The 20,648-nt window shown below is 37.2% G+C and overlaps 2 protein-coding genes across 23 annotated transcripts; both read left to right on the plus strand.

Annotated features, from left to right (window-relative positions):
• Window positions 1–2,339: 2,339 nt before the first annotated feature.
• On the plus strand, window positions 2,340–4,780 carry LOC113360352 (extensin-2-like). The gene is made up of 2 exons (XM_026603867.1): window positions 2,340–3,023; window positions 3,926–4,780. The coding sequence occupies exons 1-2, from the start codon at window positions 2,340–2,342 to the stop codon at window positions 4,778–4,780; spliced, it is 1,539 nt and encodes a 512-aa protein (XP_026459652.1).
• Window positions 4,781–5,826: 1,046 nt separating this feature from the next.
• LOC113358050 lies at window positions 5,827–13,392 on the plus strand. Of its 22 annotated transcripts, none has more exons than XR_003364153.1 (11): window positions 5,853–6,018; window positions 6,118–6,181; window positions 6,888–7,050; window positions 7,213–7,392; window positions 7,647–7,713; window positions 8,372–8,725; window positions 9,810–9,851; window positions 10,295–10,396; window positions 10,531–10,655; window positions 11,181–11,326; window positions 12,654–13,392. XR_003364153.1 is itself a non-coding variant. In XM_026601556.1 (6 exons), exons 3-6 carry the CDS (start codon window positions 10,376–10,378, stop codon window positions 12,738–12,740), a joined length of 375 nt encoding a protein of 124 aa, XP_026457341.1. In that variant the 5' UTR covers window positions 5,871–6,018; window positions 9,810–9,851; window positions 10,295–10,375; the 3' UTR covers window positions 12,741–13,392. The 22 variants fall into 22 exon arrangements, 3 of the variants coding, with proteins under 3 accessions (XP_026457341.1, XP_026457342.1, XP_026457340.1); XR_003364154.1 differs by having other exon boundaries at window positions 7,652–7,713; XR_003364163.1 differs by lacking the exon at window positions 7,647–7,713 and having other exon boundaries at window positions 8,372–8,461; window positions 8,701–8,725.
• Window positions 13,393–20,648: the final 7,256 nt, after the last annotated feature.

Raw genomic sequence — 20,648 nt, forward strand, 5'->3', positions numbered from 1 at the left:
TATTGCAGGTACTGTAGTAAATACTACACAGTGGATTTTTATAGGACCACATACTCCTGGGCAATTACACCACTAGGAAACATGGAAGACTGGCCTGAGGTTTGTTTATTGGGAACCTTTTACTTTAAGAATCTTTTCATTTTATATTCTTATCTTATTTTCATTATTTTGTCCTTTAATAATTGTTTTAGTCTATCCACTTTGGATTCCTTCTTTATAGATCTGTAAATGAGGCAAAAATCTAATTTCCTCTATTTTCTAGTTTTCTTTACTTTTCTTCTACACTTTCAAACTGCATCTGTTTTTCTTGCACACAGTGTGAAGGAGTAAAGATCAAACCTCCACATTTGCTTAGAGAACCAGGCAGGCCTTGTGTCAACAGGAAGAGGTCCTGGACAGAGATGAACCCCGAGAAGAAAGCGAGACACTGTCGTAAGTGTGGTGGTTCGAGACACAACAGCAAAACATGTAAAGGTGGTGAGGTTGGATCCAACCCCAAGGGAAAGAAAGCTAGAGTTGAATGCGAGGTGAATGGAAGTTCATTTACAACCACTACCTCAAAACCAAAAAAGATTCCCACTGGAACCAAGATCAGAAGGAGCAGAGCAAGTGATTCTGGTAAAAAGACAACCTCAAGGACTGCTTCATCTTCTGAAACTGTTAAAAAGACTACATCAATTGCAACAACTAAGCCAGAAGGAAAACAACCAAAGCCTAAAACTGCTGCTACATCATCTAGTGTGAATGTGTCCATCAGAAACATCAACAAGGGCCCTGTGAAGCAGACCATTAACAATTTCAACTATGATGCAGGTTCAAAGAGGCAGAGGAAGCCTACAGTCCAGTTTGATTTGTAAGCTTGATCAATGTTCATTTTGGTGTTTAAATTCGATTTAATCTATGTGAGAAGCAACTGTTGAGATAGTGTGTTGGACCAATGTTAAATTATCTTTGGTTAAATGTTTGACAGTACTACTAGAACTAGCCTAACTAGTCTTTTGTTCTTTCTGTGTTAACATCTCAAGATTATATAAAGACAAACTTGATTTCATAATTTCTTTTATTTGAATTGTTAATTTTATTATGTATCTTAATTTTTGTATCTTAATTTTTTTCTTAACTTCCAATAAAAGTTTCTCCACAGTGAAAGTAGGATGATGATGAAGACTTTCGATAATTTTTCTATTAAATAAGGGTAAAAGTGTCATTTCAAGTATCAAGGTAAAAATAGACCGTTGGATTTCATAACACGTGGCTATCATCGACATAATAGGTGACGTGGCGCTCATTTATATGCTAGTTGACGTGGCGCTCATCCAACGATCGAGGGCAGAAATGTCAATCTGTCGCATGTGTAAGCCCACACATGTGGGATGCTAGCCACTTGACAGTTTTTTTTCTCTCTCTATGATAGATTCACTAATTTTTTCCGTTATGGAATAGATCCCCAAACGAATTAGTAAAAATGGGACATATTCCCAATTTTTCCCTTGTTTGTACCTATCCTTATATTGCTCAGTAAATTGAGATTTTTCTTGACAATGGTGACATTGGCGAAGCATGAGCTGCATGACTGAGAAGTCAAAACTGGCGCGTACATAACTAGTTAGGTAGTGAGAAATTTATGAGGGTTACATAAGAATTTGTATTACGTGAAGGTATTCATGCATCATTATTACATAAGAATTTTCCAGTGACGCATGAGATTCAACCCCATTCGATTTCTTTATGTCTTTTATCGAGGAAAATGAAAATCTTTACCATGAGAGAGCATTCGACATGCCAATTCCTTGAACGAGATGGCAATTTCTTGAACGAGATGATTATTCCTTGAAAAGAAAAATGTACCAAATACGAAAAAAAACATATCAAATATATAGTGGTCATTAAAACAGAGGAACCATTTTGTTTGTCCTGCCAAAAGACTTTACCATGCCAAAATTAGACATTTGTGATGTTTCCTCCGGCATTTGCAAATCCCTTTGGTTCCATCAATTTGAATGACCCAACCAATACAGAACCCTTTAACTTACATCATACCATGTTCGGCAAATCTGCATGTTCTATAGTTGACAAATTAACATCCCAACGCATAGACGAACGTGTCCTTCCGGTCATCGATCACTCAAAGGTCGTGCATGCCTCGACTCGTATTATTCATGAAGTTCGTGTTACACCACTAAACATTGCCTACCAAGTGTATTATTCAATAAATTGTGCTTGGCAAAGAAGAAAATGTAATCACGCGCTACTCTATATAAATGGGTCTAGAAGCCTCTTTCTTCAACACCACAACTTACTAGATATTCTTTCTTTTTCCGTTGCCTCCACTATTCAATATGGCGAGGCTCTCAGCTTGTCTGGTTCATGCTTTTACCTTTTTCGTTCTCATCAGTGTGGTGCTAGCTGAGTACGAACCATATACACCCAACTACAAAGAAACTCCCTACAAGAAACCAGTTGTGGAGGTTACTCCCGTGGTTTACCCATCTCCATCACCACCACCACCATCTGCTTACGTCGCTCCCGTAGCGTACCCATCTCCATCACCGCCACCTCCAGCTTATGTCGCTTATGTAGTCTGCCCATCGTCGTCGCCACCACCACCTGCTTACGTCGCTCCCGTTGTTTACCCATCTCCATCACCACCACCACCTGCCTATGTCGCCCCGAAGTACGAAGCACCAAAGTACACTCCTAAATACGTCTATGCATCCCCACCACCATCAGCCAACGTCGCCCCCAAGTACGAAGTACCAAAGTACACTCCTAAGTACGTCTACGCATCCCCACCACCACCTGCCTACGTCACTCCTAAGTACGTCTACGCATCCCCACCACCACCTGCGTACGTCGCCCCCAAGTACGAAGCACCAAAGTACACTCATAAATACGTCTACGCTTCCCCACCACCACCTTCGTACGTCGCCCCCAAGTACACTCATAAATACGTCTACGCTTCCCCACCACCACCTTCCTACGTCGCTCCCAAGTACGAAGCACCAAAGTACACTCCTAAATACGTCTACCCTTCCCCACCACCACCTGCATACGTCGCCCCCAAGTACGAAGCACCGAAATATACTCCCAAATAAGTCTACGCATCCCCACCACCACCTGCCTACGTCGCCCCCAAGTACGAAGCACCAAAGTACACTCCTAAATACGTCTACGCATCACACCACCACCTGTCTACGTCGCGCCCAAGTACGAAGCAAAGTACACTCCTAAATACGTCTACGCATCCCCACCACCACCATGCTACGTCGCCCCCAAGTACGAAGCACCAAAGTACACTCCTAAATACGTCTACGCATCCCCACCATAACCTGCGTACGTCGCCCCCAACTACGAAGCATCAAAGTACACTCCTAAATACGTCTACGCTTCCCCATCACCACCTGCATACGTCACCCCCAAGTACGAAGTACCAAAGTACACTCCTAAATACGTCTACCCTTCCCCACCACCACCTGCATACGTCGCCCCCAAGTACGAAGCACCAAAGTACACTCCTAAATACGTCTACGCATCCCCACCACCACCTGCCTACGTCGCGCCCAAGTACGAAGCACCAAAGTACACTCCTAAATACGTCTACGCATCCCCACCACCACCTGCCTACGTCGCGCCCAAGTACGAAGCACCAAAGTACACTCCTAAATACGTCTACGCATCCCTACCACCACTATCCTACGTCGTCCCAAAGTACGAAGCACCAAAGTACACTCCTAAATACCTCTACGCATCCCCACCACCACCTGCGTACGTCGTCCCCAAGTACGAAGCACCAAAGTACACTCCTAAATACGTCTACGCTTCCCCACCACCACCTGCCTACGTCGCCCCCAAGTAAGAAGCACCAAAGTACACTCCTAAATACGTCTACGCATCCCTACCACCACCTGCCAACGTCGCGCCCAAGTACGAAGCACCAAAGTACACTCCTAAATACGTCTGCGCGTCCCCACCACCACCTGCCTACGTCGCCCCCAAGTACGAAGCACCAAAGTACACTCCCAAGTACGTTTACGCATCCCCACCACCACCTGTCTACGTCGCTCCCAAGTACGAAGCACCAAAGTACACTCCTAAATACGTCTACGCTTCCCCACCACCACCTGCCTACGTCGCTCACAAGTACGAAGCACCAAAGTACATTCCTAAATACGTCTACGCATCCCCACCACCACCCGCATACGTCGCCCCCAAGTACGAAGCACCAAAATATACTCCTAAATACGTCTACGCATCTCCACCACCACCTGCCTATGTCGCCCCTAAGTACGAAGCACCAAAGTATACTCCTAAATACGTCTACGCTTCCCCACCACTACCTGCCTACGTCGCCCCCAAATACGAAGCACCAAAGTACACTCCTAAATACGTCTACGCATCCCCACCACCACCTGCCAACGTCGCGCCCAAGTACGAAGCACCAAAGTACACTCCTAAATACGTCCAAGTCTACGCATCCCCACCACCACCTGCTTACGTCGCCCCCAAGTACGAAGCACCAAAGTATACTCCCAAATACGTCTACGCATCTCCACCACCACCACCTTACATCTCTCCCAAGTACAAAGCACCAAAATACACTTCAAAATATGTCTACACATCCCCGCCATCACCAGTGTACGTCGCTTTCAAATACAAAGCACCAAAGTACACTCCTAAATACGTTTCCTCATCTCCACCACCCCCACCTTACGTCGCACCCAAGTACGAAGCACCAAAATATACTCCTAAATCACCGGCTTACGTAGCTCCTTATTACTAAAAATCCTAGTGCTTATGTCAAAGATGTTTCTACCATCCTCACTAAAAGCACCATTTTCCTAGCTTACATCGTTCGTTCGGATTACATAGTTTGAAACACATGTATCTGGCATCCCCACATTCACCAAACTGTTATTTGATTTTATTGTGAGTTTTATGTATGTTGATTTTAACAATTCAAAGCTAATTTTAAAGTTTATAAGTTGAAGAAATACGTTTAGTACATTCTTTTGTTTCGTTGTTTCTGCATTATGATGTAATACAAATCCAACATATGTGGTTGTAATTTATTGGGGTCTTCATTGTAATAAATATCTTTCCTGTCTTCCGAAATATAATGCAAATGAGACATACCAAGACCACCTTCTTTAATGCTAACACCACCAAGATGTACGTCCATTTGGCTATATATATTCAGGTTGTAACAGAAGGAAACTAGGAACTGTGACTGTGATTAACAGCAAACAGTTCATTCACAAAAAATTGAACGTGCATCGACTCCAGAGCGTTCCATTCAGGTCGTTAGTCAATTTTTTGAAGCAGGAAAGCAATAATCAGCTGCTATTAGTTTACAATCAATCTTTGGTCTTTATATTGTCAGTGTCAGGTCCTTTTCTTCTAAATTAAAAGTTAATGACATGAAACACGAATTCACCGGGGTCTGAAACGGTGGGGGATCCGTTTAGGTAGGAAATTTTGACTCCTAAGCACAAGAATTGTTGGAAATAGATTAATAAAATACGATTTTTAAAGTTTTAATAAAAATTATAATTTGTTGTTTTCTGTTACGAATGAAAAATTTATTAATCCCACACCGTGCAGTTTCCACTTTTTAGTTGTTTTAAGAGACTATATAAACTTTTAGTCCCACATCGGGGAGTTCATCTTTTAAGTTGCATTATTCAATTATATAAACAAATTCACTACTTTTATAAAATCAATGGGAAAAGGATTGATTAATATTTTAGAGGGACCCCAAGAGCTCCACATTGAACGGTGACCGTCACCTTCTCATAAAATTGCTCCGTTTTACTTTCCCTCAAATGAGAGAAAAACAAGGTTCTTCTTCACAAAATAAAGAATTCATAAAATAAAGAAATTTCTTTATTTTTCCCAAAAAGGAAAACGAAAAACAATCGAGAGAAAAAAAAAAACTAAAAAAAATCTTTCTCCATCGCGTCTCTTTTCTTCTCCGTTCCTTATTTTTCAAGTTCTTTTTGAGAAGGAAGACTACTGCAGGTAATTTTCTTCTCCGTTCTTTTTCTCTTTAATCTTCCGTGAATCTCAAACGGTATGAAACCAAACAAATCATATCGTCTTATCTTCATGTTGATGTAGTTGTTTTGTAGGAGGATTTGTCTGGAGCTGCTGCTGGTGTTTAAATTAGGGTTTCAATTTTGAGGTATTTTTTCAATCTCTATAAAAATCAATTCTTTTACTAGGTTTAGCACCAGGAATTTTGGATGATCGTTATTTATTCTAAATTTTGATTTTGGTAACTGATTGAATTGCATGCTTATTTTGTTAAGAATTCAGCCGAAATTACAAACATCTCTGGCTAGAAACACCAATCTCAGGGTACCAGAAACACCAATTTCAGGGTGGAATTGTGTTACTTTGAATGTGTAAAAGGCCCGTTTCCTGGTTATTATCACGTGGGTTTTGTTTTAATGTTTTGATTTGATTTCCAATAATGTGTTTCGGCTCAATTTCCGAATCTAGCTAAGTTTTTTCTTGATCAATATCATTGTTCAAGTGATTTCTTATAGAATATGTCCATCTAATATTTGAGTCGTAGAAAATCTGGATGTTGAATAAAAGAACATGGGTTCCTTTTTCACAATTCCATCTGTATGGAGGTTTTGTAGAAGGTTTAAACCATCTTTGAGATGATTAACTGGAAACTAATGAGTTAGGAGAGATGACCAATACAGTGAAATCCAACCTAATTAATATGATTTGAGTTATATCTTATGCATTAACATTTCTGTTGCTTATGCATGTTTGAGTGATAATATAAATCACTTTACTTTATAATAGTAGCTTTTTTTAGCATTTCAATCAGAGAAGAAACTTTTGGTGATCGCTTTCATATTTTTGATGTTCAGGGACTGTTGAATGGATGTTATGACATGATGGTGATGGTGTTTGTGGCTATTTTTCATCATGATTGGTAAGGTTTTATTATCTTATGAGTAGTATTATGTGTGCGTAGGCTAGCAAATCCCTGTGGTGGCAGAAGTATGCTCCCTTTTGTGAAGAAGTGTCCAGGTAGTCTGTGCTCTTCCATTGACTTCATAGTTATCCCTTTAACATTGTTCATTCCTTCACATGTATCCCTTTAACGTTGTTCGTTCCTCCATATTTAGTGTGTTAGGGTTCTTAAAAACTTGGTTTTGTAGTTCAATTTCATAAAACAGCTTTCTTAAACAGGTGCATCTCTGAGGATTGTAAATTTTGAGCATGTTGTACTGCTAAAATGGTAGTTTTCTCTTGCTAAGAATTCTTTGGCACCTATGTTTGCGTTTCCAAATTAAAGATTGCTATTATCCTGTGGTGAACCCATGTCCTGTGGTGGCAGAAGTATGCTCCCTTTTGTGAAGAAGTGTCAAGGTAGTCTGTGCTCTTTCATTGACTTCATAGTTATCCCTTAAACATTGTTCATTCCTTCACATTTAAAGGGCCCTTTAACTTTTTTCGTTCCTCCATATTCAGTGTGTTAGGGTTCTAAAAAACTTGGTGTTATTGTTCAATTTCAAATTTTCCTAGCACGCATGTTATATTTCTCTATCATTTTCTCTTCATACACCAATTTTTTGATATATGATCGTCAGAAGAACAACTAAGCTGACATATTTTTTGTTTAGTTCAGCTGGTGATCTACATGATATGGCCTCCCTGACTTTTGAAACTGAGTTGTTTGGTATTCTGAGGGTATGATTATTAGCTACTATGGATAAGTCACCTAATTTAATGCCTTTAAAAGTTTTATCCATGTATCGAGGCCTTGCATTCTGAATCCAATGTTTTGATACAAAGTTTCTTTATAAAATTTTATACATGAAAGTTCACCAGGCCAAGACATGTAATTTGCACGGTGTAGTTAATTAGATAGCTCAACATCTGATAAGATTAAAATTGGTGATTGAGGTTTCTGTACTATTAAATTTCTTGTGTTCCAGGAAATTTATTAGAGGTTATCAACAATTTATCAAATTGATTGCCTTTATGTTTCAATTTTGTGTAAAACCCTAATGCTGTAAGGAAATACAATTTAGGTATAAATTAATCGATTTAGATTCAGTTCCATGAATTCTTTCTAGCTTTGTCTTCCTTCTCCATCTCTTTGTTCATCGTATTTGTTTTGATTCTTCGTTATTAGCTTTCCTTCTCCATAACCATAGTTCGCAACTCATGTGATCTCAAAACCTACATCTAAGATATATATTTCAGAAAGAAGAAAAAAAACAAGTTTCCTGTTGAACGAAGTTGAATCTCCAAAACCCTAATCACTTTTCCGTCTATCTTCTTCTCGATTCTCTCTTCTTTTTTTTCTGATTTACTATTGATTTATTTTGTTTTTCTGTCGCAGCTGATATACTTTGATAGGGAATCTGAAAAAGGGAGTAATTCTTTTGCCATGCAATTCTCAAAAGGATCAGATACGATTCATAATTTGTTGGTAAACCCTAACCCTAATGTGTGTTGATTTTATTTTCGAGGTAAGTTATTTTCTCAAAAAAACATCTATTCCAGTTATTTTATCCGCCACATCCCTTCCTCTTCCTCGCTCTTTCTTAGTCCCCTCCCGGCTTCTACCTATTTTTAATCGTTATGCTTTCTTTTTCGTTCTGCCAATTGAGTTATTTTCCTCTTCGTATATTGTAATATTGATTCAGTGTTTTATTGATTTGTTAACAGCTGCGAAACGAGAATTCTCAACCAGGTATGAATTTGCTTTCGATTTTCTTTGTTTGTTTGTCTGAATAATGTAAATTATGCAATGGACAGGATTAGGGTCTTTAATTGGGGTTATTGGTCAATAATATTAAGTTCAAAAATAGCTCTATGTACTGTGTATTATGCAGCTTCCAATATAACGGAGCCAAGGAAAAGTATTTCTATCAAGCATTTTTTACTGTTTTTTTTTTCCTGTTTACTTTGCATGTTTACCATCTTAGATTGAATTCTTCTTCGTAGCACGGGCAAAAAATCTTTCTCTATCAAAAAAAAAACTAAAAAAATTCTTCTTCGTCTTCTTCTCTCTATTCTCCCTATCCACGCAAAAAAAAAAAAAAAATCTTTCTCCATCGCGTCTCTTTTCTTCTCCGTTCCTTATTTTTCAAGTTCTTTTTGAGAAGGAAGACTACTGCAGGTAATTTTCTGATTACAATCTAGGGTTTTTGTAATAATCACTCTAATTGTGTGATTATGTCATTTTCACCTCCACCTCTCCCCCTCTGTTTTGATTCTCCGTTCTCCCATGATTTTCTGTTGTTTTTTTTTCTTCTCTTTTTTACCTTGAAATCATATTAGAAGGTTTGATTTAGATGTGTTTTGATTTTGTAGGTGAAAGCTTATCAGTTCTAACGTGATTTAGGGTTTATTCTTTTTTTTGTTTTTTTTTTTGATGTAAAGGTTTGATTTGCCGTGTTATGATTTTTACTGAAAGTTATACGTGATTTAGGGTTTGTGGACAAATAAGATCATATAATCTTTTGGTAAAACCTTACTCTATTCTCCATTGATCGGTTTCTTAGAGTTTGGCTAACTTTTACACTGCTCTCATTTTTAGCTAACGAGTCTTCTTAGATTTGTTTCTACTAGGTTAAGGGTTACCTTAAATATGGGTATGTTTGATTTTTAGCATAATCATGATATATCTTGTTATTTTATTTTTGGGTTCTCTGAAATAGTTTCACCTGCCTCTCTATCTTCTGTCCCTCCTGTTTCTTCTTTGTTAATAGCTTATTTTTCTCAAGTTAATAAAGTTTTTTTCTATTGTTTATTTGTTTTGATCTATTTTGCAGGTACGATTTTACTGAAACGGATAGTTTGGATCTATTCTGCAGGTACGATTTTTATTGAAACAGATACACCACAAAATCCCATTCTCTTTTGGTAAATTCTAACCATATTCTTCATTGATCCCTTTCTTATTCATTCTTTGTATATTTTGGTCCAATTGATGACTTTGTTATAAATATTGTTTGTTTGCTGGAATTTGGACAATGTACCCAAATCCAAATCCCTTAAACTCTTTAGTAAAATCCGAAGACACAAATAAGAGCAGCATAATTATAGCATTTTTTTGATTGATTTCATCTTTTAATCCAAGTAAATCGAGATGATCACTGAGAAAACATTGAGAAGCATTGCAAGTCCTTGGTTTGTAATAATTTTGTAATAATTTCCATTGTATGTATAAGCAATTGCATGTTTAGAAATTGTTTCTTCACTGCCGTATATAACGATCTTACTCCAATCTTTGTCTATCTAATAATGTCTATAAAAGGTTGGCAAGGAAAGGCAAGGCTTTTAAAGACCTGGAAGTATGGAAACCTTAAAACCAATGAGCTACATGGAATGAATATGAATGAACTTAATGGATGATAAAGTAAGAAAAATTTCCTGCTACAAAACTTAGCATTTTGTAGAATTATAGTCTTTATGAGGGAAATTACAAACCCAGGTGGATAGTTATGATGTTGTTCAGTCAATAACTGTTTTTATTTTTGATGAAATATAAAGGGATAGACCTGAAGGTAACTTTGTGCGAAAATGGAGCAAATCAGTAGAGTGGGAGGTGACAAACGAACATGGAAGCGCGCCGATAATTGTTATAATCACTGCAACGTTCGTGAAAGAGGTTCAAGGTTAATGATCTGAATCCATACAACCATAATACAACACCATAGAGATGTTTAGTAATCTAACAAAAAAACAACTGTATATATGAACAACATCTGGACTAGCCACGACCACTGGATCCAGGGTATTGGTCAATTGGGATATATTGGAGGTCAATGAATTCAAAAAAGTGTGAGTGTATAAATCACTAAACATCTCTATAAGATGGAAATATTTCGTTGTGGTGTTATATCTTGCTTATATATGCAAGCGAGCATACTATCTAACTAATTAGTAAGACATGTGTAATGTGTTGTCGCTTATATATGCATCTAGGCATAAAAAGATTTCCGGCTACAATGCAAATTAGACAGAAATTGCAAGGTCACCAGTTGTTTTTCCGGTTTGCATGAATCCATTACAGGTCACCCACACTTTCTTTTCCGGAGACTATTCTTTTCTTTTTAGCCTTACATTGTTATTCTTTTTCTCTCTATTTTTTTTTTGTGGTTGTTTAACTTTGAATTTGGTCTTTTGTGAATAATTACTAGGTGCTCAGAAAGAAAGGGGATATGGTCATACAGATGCCATGACTTATGCCTTGCTTGAGGTTTATTACACAAGTTTGTCGTTGACATATATGGAATGCTTCAATGGAAGGTTGAACCTTCGATATCTGCAGAAAAACCTACTTCAGGTAATTATGCTATGTTAAATCCTGGATTTATAGGTTAGCGCTACGTATCAGGACCTAAATAAACTCTACTTCCCGTAATACCACCAGAAATCATTATTAGTACGTTTAGCATGAATTTTCTGGTGTGTATTTAATGCTTATTTTCTACTTCTTTTAGTCATATAAAATAAAGACATGCATGATTTCAATCATTGCCTCTCCCTGCAAATGTGAATGAACTAATTATGCCAAAGAGAATGAGTTTGCACCATTACGACTTGCACTTTGAGGATTTGATTTATAAACCTATGAACTTTCACACTTGACACATGGGATAATGGAAAGTACCATGAGTGCAGACCTCCCAAGGAAAGATTATCATTAGTCTCAAGTTTATTTTTATGTGTTTCTATGTGTACGTCATTTCTTTTCTTTATTCTCGCCTTTGATACCATGTAGCGAGAACTTCCTTGGATGTTTGTGACCAAGGAGACTAAGGAGTACACGAGATTGCATCCGTGAAAAATAGTTCACAACTAATAAAAAGTCACGGCTAGTTTATTGAGATTCTGTCGTTTCTATCTGGCTTTGATACGTATGAAAATTATGGCTACTAAAACATATGGTTATTTTCTTATTTGTTATGTTGAACGGTTGTAGCTTTGGCTCTGAATTCATGATGTTGTTTCGTTAGGATTAACAATAAATATGTCATGGTATAACAATTAATTGCATTAGAAAATCAATTTATGACACCGAATCAAGGTTTAATGCATCGTGACAGGACGGGGCGAAGCCCTGCTACACCTTTTAGTTTAGAGATGACATCAATTAAGGTTTAGCGCATTGTGAACATACGACTATTTTCTTATTTTTTATGTTGCACGGATGAACTGCATTGGATTTTCAGGATTAGGTGGAAACGTATCTGTTATAGTGTACATGAATTTCATTGTAGACATGCCTTCTGTTAAGTGAATTTTTGGGCTGATATTTTGCCAAGAAGGTTGTGCATTTGATTCTAGATATGGAAATCTGTTGAGAATGGAAGTTCCTGATAAAGTGTATTACAAGTTTAGTCAAACTTAAAACATGTTATCCTTTTGAATTTTTATTGTTGGGTTATTGTGTCCCTGTTTTTAGTTTAGTCTTTTTCGTTTTTTTTTTTGGGATATTTTGAGCTTAGATCTCTGTTAGTATAGATATTGTAGACACTCTCAAAGATGTACTTTAATTACCAGCAAGAAATAATGATCCTCAGGGAATTTGAATTTTTTCAATTTACTCGAATACATCTTAAAAACACTGCGTTCTGAACATTTTCCATACATTGTGTTCTTTTGTGTAGCAATAGTTCTTTGCTTCAACTGAAAGGCTGAAGGTTGTTAGACAAATGATAATGACTGGAGCGCTGGAACACAGAAAAGTTGCATAGGACTTGCATTTTTCCTACCAGCTATCTAACTTAAATGGGATCTTCATATCTTAAAAGTCTATTGCTGTTACTTCAAATTCTTAAAAGTCTGTCTGTTACTTAGAAATATGAAGTCCTAGATCTGCCAAATCTATTGCTGGATTGAAATTTTTTCTCATGTAATGCAGGAAGCATTTTGGAGGGTGTATGAATGGAAGTTCATGAATTGCCTTGAGTTTTGAACAAGTGTTGTCTGTGCATACAGTTCTGAACCTGACTTCCGGCCCTTGGCTTATCTCTTTGCTCAATCACGTTGCTTCTTCTTTGGGTACTTTCATTCCTGAATTTTTACTGACGATGAACAACCATCCATATTAAAGCGTACTACGGATTCTGGTGATGATGTCCATGCGGTTTCTGGAATTGATGCGCAGTTACTCATTAAGAAATTAATGCACACACTATGAAATTAGAATAACACATTAGTAGTTTGTTCTTTTCCCTGTTTTTATAACTTCTGTGGTAGTTCAAATAGTTAGGACAGCCAATACGTTAGGATTCCATGTTTATTAATGCTTGCACTCTGAAGTGCAACTATCATTCATCTATTGCAGTCCAATTATTCTGTCATTTCTACAATATTATGCATTGTTTACCTATTGAATAGGCTCTACATATCTGTTGAGTTCTTTAAATACGAATTGAAATAGGCTCTACATCATAAGAATTTGCATTATTTTTTGTGTGATGGGAGTTTATCGAATAGTGATAGATGGACTGAATCTAATCAGTGGACCAGACCAATGGGCCTCCATCCACAAATTTACTAAGTTATACCACTATTTTTCTATTTTTTTCTTCCATTCAGTATTTGAAAACCTTACGCCCAGTTTTTCTTTGGGAACTGGATTTGACCCATTTACAGACCTACAACTTCACAAAATAGTGAAGCCGAGCCACGCCAAACAAAAAACACCATACGTCGCCTCACCACACCAAATCAAAATGGTATAGCGACGGAATGAAGAGAAACTGAAGCCGAGCCACACCCGATCAAAAATGTATCGCGACGGGAGGGGCGAAGAAGCCACACCAATCAAAAATGTAGCGTGCCGGGGAGGGGCGAAGCTTTGCAACAACAAATCAAAAACAGGTCAAGGCAGGGCAAGGCGAGGCCGAGCCACACCTAATCAAAAATATATCGCAACGGGTAAGGGCGAATCCCCACGACGCCTAACAAAAATATACGACGGGGCGGGGCGAAGCCGTGCAACAACAAGTCAAAAATGCATCGGGGCGAGGCGAAGCCGAGCCACACATAATCAAAAAGGCATCGCGACGGGTGGGGCGAAGCCGTGCAACACCAAATCAAAAATGCATCACAACGGGGAGAGGCGAAGCCGAAACCGAGCCACACCTAATCAAAAATGTATCGTGATGGGGTGGGGCGAACCCCACGACACCGAATAAAAAATCCCCGACCGGGCGAGGCGAAGCCACATCACACCAAATTAAAAATATGGCTAATAGAGAAAAAATTCCCGAGCGTAGCACGGGCATAAAATCTAGTTTTATATTGTTTTCTTATGCGTTCGCGGTTTTCCTTAAGGGTTTTTTCGGAGTTTCCAAGCTCAAGTTGAGCATCTATTACATATGCTAGTAGTAGGTGTAGTACGTGTTTTATCCTGGAGATATCCGTCCTGTGAGGGCTATAGCATCACTCTTCAGTGTAGTCGGGCGCTAATGTCTTAAGGGAAACGTGTTGAACACGTGAGTCACTCTGTTTTTCCAAAGTTTTTCCTTGTTGCTGTTGCGGATATCTGGAGAGCTCGTTCGTTTCATCAAATCGATCACTTCCATTATAAAGGAGCTAAGTATCAATAACTTTTGCTTATTTGATTTTTCCTTGTTTTTGATTATTGCACCCAACAATCTTAAGACATTAGAATTTGTAATAACCATGGATGTTAATTGTGAAGTGAAAAACAAAAAAACGAATTTTTGGTCAGCTGTAGAGTCTCGAATTTATCTCTTAACCTGGAATGAATTTTGATGAACCCTTTTGACCTAATGTAGTAGACATCTTGATAGTTACCCACATAAAATTTCAGAATTTTTGAAGTTGTAAAAGTATTTTTTTGATATTTTACAAAACAGAGAAACGTTTCTGAAAAATTCTGACTAGCAGAAATTTGTTGTTAATTAAAGTAGTTTTTATGGGGTAACCATGAGTTTTTTGAAATGGTGATTCAAACGAAGTTTGTAGATATAGATGTTATCTTCAAAACTCATATTTTATTTTCCGATTCGGAACTAATGTTTGTGAGATGTGGTATATTAGGCGATTGGCCTAGTCAGAGTATAAACGAAGATTGTGATGAAACTGGAAAGGGACATGGCTAACAGGTGCATGTGGATGAACACAAGTCTTCCAAATCTGACAAAGTCGAGAACATCAAATAAAAATCTAAGTGTAGTCTTCATAAGAAAGGTATGTTTCGTAAACCTGAATTTGGCATTACTTTAATTAAGGGTGATTGTTATGTTCGTAAAATTCCTGGCCATACTGCAGTAAAGTGTAGACAACATAAAAACCTTAATAAGTAGGAAGTTAATGCTAATTTAGTTGAAACAAACTAGAACGAGTTCAGTGGCATGATGTCGGAAGTTATTTTAAATAACCAATGTGAGAGACTGTGGTGGACTCTGGAGCCACTAAGCAAGAATGTTTGTTGAAACAGAGACATGTTCACCTCCTATCAGAGGATAGGGGATGTCGAGAAAATCTTTTTGAGTAACTCATCTGCAACAGAGGTTGCATAAAAGGAAAAGGTCGAGCAGAAGCTCATATCTGTAATATTCTCACATTGAATGAAGTTTTCATGTTCCGAGCATATGCAAGAATCTTGTATCTTGTTCTGTTGTAGATGGTAAAAGATTTAAGTTTTTAATTGAATCTGGAAAACATTTTATAACTAGGCAGTGATTTTTTAGACAAGAGTTATAGTACTTTGGGTCTATATAAGCTCAACGGAAAAATTGATGAAGTGAACACAGTTGATTCTTGTGCTTTCTTTGTGTGATTGATTGTTTTACATGGTAGACTTGGAACCGTAAACTTATAAGTCAATGCTTAACTGGATAGCATAGGCTGCGTACCCAAATTTAGTTTGGATTTTTGAACATAAAAGTGAAATCTTTGAATAATCAAAATATGCTATAAAACCTTTTAGCAAAAATGTTCAGAGTAATAAAGCCTTTAGAATTAATTCAGTTAGGCCTAGTTGACATGAGTTCAACCCAAAACCACTGTGGTAAAAGATGGTTTATAACTTTCGTAGATGATTGTACGAGGTACTATATTGTATACTTGCTTAGGGATAAGGATGATGCCTTAGAATCCTTAAAATGTATAAACTTGAAGTTCAAAACCAATTAGAATCCTTGAACATAACAACCGTATCCTTAAGGAGATGAAATTTCCATGTTGGTTAGTTCAGGATTACCTGCGGCCTTGTGGGGGGAGGCAGTCCTCTTAACTAGTATATCCTGAATAGAGTACCCTTTTAAGGATCACATGAAACTTTATATGATTTATGGAAAGGAAGATGACTTTCTTATGAATGCGTCAAAGTGTGGGGGTGTTTGACTAAGATTGTAATTCCTCTTCCTATAAGAACTAGATTGAAACCAAAAATGTTGATTGTGTGTTCATATAGGGTATACTGAGTATACTTCTACATATAGATTTTTGGTTGTGTGTTCTGATTATTTCTGAGTTTGGTGTGAATATTATTACGGAATCTAGGGATGCTGAGTTCTTTGAACATGTTTATTCTAAACCTGTACCTCATTAGAGATGTGTTGTTGATCCCCTAGATTTATTTTCAAATACTCAGAACTTATTTTAAAGGAATATTAAGTTGATGTTGAGCCTAAGAGAAGTAAAACAATTATACTTGAGACTTCTTATGAAACCGACTTCATAACATGCCTAGCTTAGTATGAGCCCCAGACTTGTAGAGAAGCCTTGATATCTACTGAAACCCCATTCTGGTTAGAAGCTTCATTTAGTGAAATGGACTCAGTCTGTCGGAACCAGACTTGGGAGGTTGCTAGTTTACCTCCAGGGAGTAAGACCATGGGATGTAAATGAGTCTTTAAGAGGAAACGATAGGTAGATGGAACTGTGGAAAAATATTAAGCTAAGTTGGTAGCTAAAGGCTATAAACTAAAAGAAGGTGTAGATTTCCTTGATTCTTATTCACTTGTGACGAGAATTACTTCTGTTGAGATGCTAATTGATATTGCTACCATAAACAACTTGAAGATACATCAGATGGATGTTAAGACAACTTTTCTAAAACTGTGAATTAGATAAAGAAATTTACATAGACCAACCTGAGGACTTTGTAGTGAAAGGTTATGAAGACAAAGTTTGTAAATTGAACGAATCTTTGTATGGTTTTCAAATAAGCACGTAAACAATAACATGGAAAATTTGATCATGTGATAATATGTAGTGGATTTAAGTTAATGAATCTTACAAGTGTATTTACAAGTAACTTGTTAAGGATGCATGTGTGATTGTATGCTTGTATGTTGATGATATGCTTATACTTGATACAAACATAGATGTGATTAATTCCACTAAAAACATGCACTGAATGAGAACGTTGACTAGAAAGACTTAGGCTCCTTTGATGTAATCTTAGGATGAGGATTAGAAGATAATCAAAAAATTATAGTCTTAGTCATTCTCATTATGTTGAATTTGTGCTTATGAGATACAATCAGTCTGATTGTAAGCCTGCATGTACTCCATACGATTCTTCTTGTTGACTCGAGAAAAATAAGGGTAATGGAGTATCTTAACTTGAATACTCAAGAGTTATAGGATGTCTGATGAATTTTATGAACTGTAAGAGTCCAGACATTGCCTATATTGTGAGAAAGTTATGTATATGTACTTGTAGTCCAAAACAAGAGCACTGGGATGCACTTAGTAGAGTATTATGGTACTTAAAATACTCTATTACCTTTTGTTTGATTTATGAAAGGTATCTTGTTGTCCTAGAGGGACTTTGTGATGCAAACTGGATAGTTGACTCAGAGGAGTCTAAGTTTACGAGTGGATATATTCTCACTCTAGCAAGAGGGTTTGTTTTTGGAAGATTTTCAGACAAACATATATTTCTCAATTCATTATGGAATCTGAGAGTATTGCGTTAGATAAAGCACGAGAGGGGCCGAGTGCCTAAGATGTTTTTAGAAGACATTCCTCTCTGGCATAGGCCTGTGCCAGCTATATCTATACATTGTGTTAGCCAAGCTATAATAGCTAAAGATAAAAATAACTAATCTCAATCGGCGTTATTTCCATTGATTGGATAAAGTCCAAGGAGAATATTGCACAACCTTTGGAGAAAGGTTTATCCAAAGAGATAGTTAGAAATGCATCGAGGGGGATGGGGCTTAAGCTCATAAATTAAACTTGCCATGAAGGATACTCAACCTTGCTGACTAGAGATCACAAGATAAAGGTTTCGAATGAGACAACTAATTTGTGGTGGTTAAGGGTAAACAGTATCATAGAATTTCATTCTTTGTCCCTTCCCTATGGTGTAGACGTGATAGTGTGACTGCATGTGAAGGATGACTTTTAAGAAGTCTTAATGAGTTCTATAGTTTCAATTTAAGATTGAAGTGGGGTGTAGCAATAACACTCTTTATGGAAACTCGCCTATCTGTATCTGAATGAGGAAGTGGGCCGCTTCCTATGAGAATATGAGCTTTGATTCTCTAGAGCATTCTGAGAAACATGATATGTCCAGGGTCAAATTGGATAAAATGTCAAGAGCTTGGCAACAACCTTGGAGATATTATCCGTATTTTTTATCGCGAATTACATCAAACGCCAGCAGTTCAAGACATAATTCACTGTCTCTAGCAAGTAATTCCGGTAATATCTCACTAAGCAAAGGTTCAAGACCTCATGGACACCTCTGCCTAAAATGATATTTCCTGCGTTTTTTATGTGATTTTCATTTTGATGGTATTGGTATTACTAGAACTTAGGACCTAAGGGTCACTAAGGGTTCACTAGTTCATGCTTTTTCACTTTGGTGAAAGGAACCTTTAGTCTTACTTGTGAGGAACTAAAGATGAAAGCTCTCTATACTATATGATTTTTGCAATCCATAGTATGACCCTGGGGTCAACACACTGTTGTGTGAAGGAGATGACGTTGGAATTGTAAGGATCCTCAACTCGTCAACGCTATTAGACTAGTCAAAAGAAGATTTACAGCATTTTACTCGATTAGTTAATACATATTTTAATCTAACAATAATTTAGATTCTAAACTAGTATCACTAGATAGGTCTCGAAAATTTATGCGCGATGGACTAGTCGAACGTGTCATTCGGATATCAAACGAAGAAGATATCATCGGATAAGTATTAAGGGAAAGATGGTAATTCCGCCTTAGACCGACCTGGGGATGCCCATATCCAAAACGTGGACTCCTTAGTAATCTCGTTGGCCTTATCTTCAATACGTGTCGAAGAGAAATTCTTATTTTCTCTTTTCCGTTCTCTTTCTTCTTCTTTCTTTCTTCTTCTTTGTTCTTCTTTCCTTCTCTGTCAAACCCAAATTAGAGATTTTGATCGCAAATCTTGTTCTAGTAAGATTAGGAGTTCGGTAATTAGTTGGTGTTAAAGTTGGTTTAAGTTTAGATGAAGAAGGAACGATGGATCAAAGAGGAACAGAAATGTCAGGGTTAGGGTGTAGTTCTTGAGATGGAGTAATCAACAGAAGATTTGAGTTTCTGATAGATGAAGAAACAATGGGTTTTAAGGAATTGAAGAGGTGAGGCTTTTCTGATAAAGAATCGAAAAACAGGTAATTTAGGGTTTCGGTTTTGATTGATGTTTCTTTATGTGTTCTTTTCGTTTTGATCATTCATAGATTGGGTTGTTTATTAATTGAAGTGTAGATGGATGTACAGAGTTTAATTTTGATTTCATAGAAACTAGGATTTCAGTTCATCCCTAAATTAAATCAGAAATTAGGGTTTGTAGAATTGAACTGTTGATGTAGAATCTTATATGAAGAAGATGAATATGATGGTGATTGAAGTTGAACTATTGACTTAGGGTTCTGCTTAAAATAATGGGTTATGTGTATGATGTTAGGGTTTTGAATTAGATTACTTAAATTGAGGCAAGACAAAGGAATCCAGGGAAAGATGCTGGTGAAATGACAAGAACAACGAAGAGCTGAACAGGTGGTGCTGTTTGTATTGATTGACGGGGAATTGTTGATGAAGATGAAATTGGGGATGGAAGAATGAAACTGAGATTTGTTATGTAAAATTGAGTTACAAGGAGAAGATGGGTCTGGTGTTTTCAATTACAGGGAACTCTGTAGTTAGAGATATGCAGAGGTTAGTAGTTTAAGTAATGGTGATGTTATTGAACTATAGGAGGCAGAGAGGAGCTGTAAATGGTGAATGTGTTAAAAGTAAATGATGTAGATGAATTCTGGAAATAGAGTTAATTAGTGGAGGTTTATATGATGTAGATTTAGTTGTTGTTTGGTTAATAGAGAGGATGTGCAGTTGAGCTGTAAATGCAGAATTGTAAGGAGTGGAGATGTGTTAAGTGTTAAAGCATTGAAGAATAAGAAGAAACTACAAGTGTTTGTGTTGCTGCTTAGAGGGTTAGGTTTAGGTAACATATGAATTATAGTTGTGTTGAAATGTATTGCAAGAATGGGAATCAGGTGGTATTGGGGAAAACTACAGATGAGGGGGAAATTCAGAAAATGTTTGTTGATGAGATTACATGTGCAAGTGAAATGAACTAGAAACAAGTAATGAAGCTGATAAAGTGTTGTTGCAGGTGGATGAATTGGTTTGAATTGTGA

Source organism: Papaver somniferum, chromosome 3 (genome assembly GCF_003573695.1).
Source record: "Papaver somniferum cultivar HN1 chromosome 3, ASM357369v1, whole genome shotgun sequence".
Lineage (NCBI taxonomy): Eukaryota > Viridiplantae > Streptophyta > Magnoliopsida > Ranunculales > Papaveraceae > Papaver > Papaver somniferum.